The following is a 3986-nucleotide window of genomic DNA, read 5'->3' as shown; positions in this document are numbered from 1 at the left end:
GGGGGTGGTTGTGAGGAATTGGGAAGAGAAGTTAGTTTTTGGGAGGATCGGTGGTGTCACCTTGTATTAGACCCTGGAGAAGAGACAGTCCCCATCTTTGCAGGATTGCAAAGCAAAAAGAGGCAAACTATAGAGCAGATTTTGGATAGGAAGGAGTAGTGAGGAAATCTAATGTTCTGGAAAATCCGAAGGAGTGGGAAGTTTCTAATTTCATATGGGCTGCTTGGCGAACAAAGTGTCAAAGTGTCAAAGAAGATGGAATTGGCAAAGGAACATCTTCATTGGGTTGATAGGGAGGTAATTGACAACGCAGTGAATAATAACAATGAGGTTTTCTAGGATGATAGACATTTTTCTATCCTTTACAATCAATTAGCTTCATATCTGAACAATTCGATACAGTTATATATGTGCGGAATGTCAATATCAGTGGTCCAAATTCTGTCCTCTTCACCTCTGAGCTTCTCATGAAGACAGATAAATACAGTGTGGAATGGAGAGAATTCACAGTACCGGAGGACAAGGCAATGACATGGGCACCACCGCATGCGAGCTGAGAGACGATGTGATGTGAGACAGAAGAAGAGAGATGGGAAAGCAGTTGAGGAAGGTGTTCGTCTTGGAGCCTGCCGGTGCCCAACTGGCCATCCGTTCCAGCTCCCCAGCTCCACCACTCACCGTCTATCTCCTCCTCCTCCCCCGCCACTCGCTCTGCTCTTTCTTTATCTTCCATCAATGATCGATCAACCAACCCTTGTGAGTTAAGCCTTCCCTAATCACCAATCTCTCGTTTGTAGTCTCCTCCTGCGAGGACTGATTGTGACGGAGGATACAGAAGTACAGCAACCCAATTACTCCCTCCCCTCGCTGCTTGCGGTTCCTATCAATCAACGTATGGACCCAGAACAAGCCCTCAATCTCTTTAGTATTCAGCGCGGGATGGCAGAAGAGCAGATGAGGAATCACGAACACTTAATATTTATTTTATTTTATTAAATTTTCCTTGATTTACATCGACCTCCCTCTGGCGTTTGCTTATATTACATCATCCCCATAAAAATCCGTTTATTATATTTAAATTCACTTAAATTAACACAGTGAGAAATGTGTTAATTTTAAAAATTAAAAAGGCGATTTTACCCTTCTTCTTCCTCCCCTCTGTTTGCCCTCTCTCTCTCTCATCCTTTTCATTTACCCTTAACTCACCTCTCTCTCTCCTTTTCTTCTTCTCTGATTTCAGTTTTTTCCTTAATCAATTTGGAAGAGAGAAAAGAGTTCTCGTATGCCAATTCTAGCCCAGTTTATTTGGGATCAATACACCCCAGACCGCCTTCACCCTCTCGGCCTCTCATTTTCCTTCTTCTTCCAATCCTCTCCAAAGTCCAACCGCAATTTCTCAAGAAAATTTTATACTTCGCCTGAAATGGCGCATCAACAACTGCTGCCGTTACCGATCCAACGACCTTGTCTTCTCCCCTGCAACACTATAAATAGCTCGCAACGAGCTTGTACTGCTCATAAGCCCATCCTGGTTCACTGTCTCTGTTCTGGGAGCGGCGGTGACACAAGAAACACTCCTGCTAAGATTAAGCCGGAAGAAATTCCTCCGAATGCGCTTCGTCGGAAGATGGATCCTCTTTGGAGGGGAGGCTTTAGTTTAGGAGTTGACATGGGAATGTCTCGTACTGGCCTTGCACTCGGCAAAGTCTTCTCTCCTCGGCCTTTGTCTGTAATACCACTAAATTATCTTTTCTGTTTTTTTGCACTTCCATCTCCTCTTCTTTCTTCCTGGCTTTAGGGTTTCGATTCAACTGGTTTAGGTTTTGGAGTTTCGTGGTAACAAGCTGGAGTTGCGACTTCTCGAGATTGCGGAACGAGAGGTACATCTCTCCCTGTGCCAGTTCAATGTCTCCTTGTTAGCATTATTGAGTTTTTGTATGCTGCTTTAGAAATGGGATTATCAAAGGAAAATACTGAAATCAGGGAAGAAGAAAGAGAGAGAGAGGTGAGTTCAGGGTAAATAGAGGAGAGGAAGAAGAAGGGTAAAATCGTCTTTTCAATTTAAAAATCTAATTCATCTTTAATTTGGGTGGATTTAAATGTAATAAAGGAATTTTTAGAGGATGATATAATATAGGTTAGGAGAGGTTGATGTAAATCGCTTTTTTTTTTTTTTTTTTTTTTTAACGTGACTTTCACTCTTTCTCTCGTACTGAAAAGTTGGGAAGTTTCCTCAATGCAATGTTCCTAGTTATGTTTGGATGTCAAGAAAATAGGAGAAATCGTCTATAGCGATTGCCGGCTACATTGGTGCAATTAGCATCGGGTGGTTGAGAGCTCCTTGGGTCATGTGCCCAGATGCTCTCAACGAAGGATGTGAATTTGAAATCGAAACAAAACCAAGTCATTTGCACCAAAATCACAAAATCGTTTAGTAAATGGTTCGGTTTTAGTTTTAAGTTTAAGACTGGTTAGTTGGACGATTCAATTTTAACTGTTTAACCTGTCGGTTTCAAACTGAATTGACACCGCGAAAACCAAACCATTTAATCTATATATCAAATTAATAGAATAAGAGATTAATTGATGTGTTTTCAATGCCTCATGCCTTTTAACTTTAGAACACTAATGATAAGTTGTGTTCATTAACACAGTTTTGTTTGTATTTCACTTTTTCCATGTAATATTTTATTTCGCTTATTTGTTTGGTTGTTTAAACAAAACAAAATGGGTTTTATTTAGGAAAAATTAAGGACCACATAGACTGTCCAAGAGTTTATTCAATAATTGACTCCTATTATGTAGTTATGTAGTTAAATCCTTGCTCGTTCAATGCCTAGTTTTATTTGATACGAGATTGAAGCATTTATCAACAAAAGCAAATTTCAATAAGCATGCGAATAAACTAGCAAACCGATTGTTAACCGTTTAGAAATCGTATGGATTAAATCGCGATCACAATCATTTAAAATCGTGAAACTGACGCCTTTTAAAAACTATGAAATTGAAATTGTTCAGTGGTTCCGGTTTCAAATAGTACAACCGTTTAGTAAATGGTGCGGTTTTGGTTTCAACCAAGTAATTGTGAATCGAATCAAATCGTACCATATACACTGAAACCGAATCGATTAACACCCTTACTCTCAACCATCTGATGCTTATCGCACCTCACCAATCATTGCATATTATGTGGATTCCAAGAAAATTACAATCATTTAGTCATACATATGAGTTTCTAACACCTAATTAATTTTGTGTCATTATAAGGGTAGAGAGGTATATTTGGAAGCAAAATTGATAAGTGTTACATACTCACATATACGACTAGGTGAATGTACAAACAACATATTCAAATTCAAAAAAGAAAAAGGTAATAGGAAAAGAAAGCTCTGCCCATCCCCCAACCATCCAAGTGGTGCATTTAGGCATTAAAGAAGGTGCGGCGATCATTTTCGTTGCCCCTTGGGCATAGGGGCTGCGTGACCAATGATTATTTATTTTTCCAAAATTAATAAAAATAAAGGGAGAAGATTCACTAGAAGGCAACGTGGCCTCTACGCCAATGCAAGCCAGTCAAAGTATACATAAAAGCATTAACAAAGGTGAAAATCACAAGGATTGGTGTGGTCATTTTGCCCCCTCTACATATAGGGATAAGGTCTATGCCATCTCTCATGCTTTTTTTTCCCCTATAAGACAGAAAATTCATGATCATACAATGCTTGATTTGTCTGTTTATTACTCTCTTCAAATTCTATTGTTTTTAAAATTTTATTTTCTTTTCTTGGCATCCAAACAACATATCTACTCTCCTGGCAGACATCTTTGTAGGGGGTTTGCTGGTGAACTTGATCACCTTAACTTACAATTTAGGAGAAATAATCAAATCACTCAATAATGAGTTTCAATTTATCTAATTATTTTAATTTTTCACTCTTTCTTAATGAACTGTCCATGCCTCCAAGAGCAATTTTTTTTTTTTTTTT

The 3986-nt window shown here is 38.8% G+C and overlaps 2 protein-coding genes across 5 annotated transcripts in view; one reads left to right on the top strand and one right to left on the bottom strand.

The window, feature by feature from the left end:
- The window catches only part of LOC122075721 (ultraviolet-B receptor UVR8), a 6828-nt gene extending 5827 nt beyond the window's left edge, over window positions 1–1001 (bottom strand). For all 3 annotated transcript variants that reach the window (XR_006139329.1, XM_042640860.1, XM_042640861.1), the window contains exon 1: window positions 514–1001. Coding sequence is in view for 2 of the 3 variants with exons in the window: in XM_042640860.1 (XP_042496794.1) it covers window positions 514–733 (220 nt within the window). In the remaining variant the exon portion in view is untranslated. The remainder of the gene's footprint in view (window positions 1–513) is intronic.
- Window positions 1002–1016: 15 nt separating this feature from the next.
- The window catches only part of LOC122075722, a 3821-nt gene continuing 851 nt past the window's right edge, over window positions 1017–3986 (top strand). Inside the window, exons 1-2 of one of the 2 annotated variants that reach the window (XM_042640863.1) lie at window positions 1017–1729; window positions 1821–1880. In XM_042640863.1, the coding sequence (XP_042496797.1) occupies window positions 1283–1729; window positions 1821–1880 (507 nt within the window). In that variant the 5' untranslated portion in view covers window positions 1017–1282. Of the gene's footprint in view, window positions 1730–1820; window positions 1980–3986 lie in introns of those variants that run through there. The other variant, XM_042640862.1, reaches the window with a different exon arrangement.

Source organism: Macadamia integrifolia, chromosome 4, assembly GCF_013358625.1.
Source record: "Macadamia integrifolia cultivar HAES 741 chromosome 4, SCU_Mint_v3, whole genome shotgun sequence".
In the NCBI taxonomy this organism is placed as follows: Eukaryota; Viridiplantae; Streptophyta; class Magnoliopsida; order Proteales; family Proteaceae; genus Macadamia; species Macadamia integrifolia.
The sequence above is the reverse complement of the archived record's forward strand: the minus strand, read 5'-3'. Positions and strand labels throughout refer to the sequence as shown.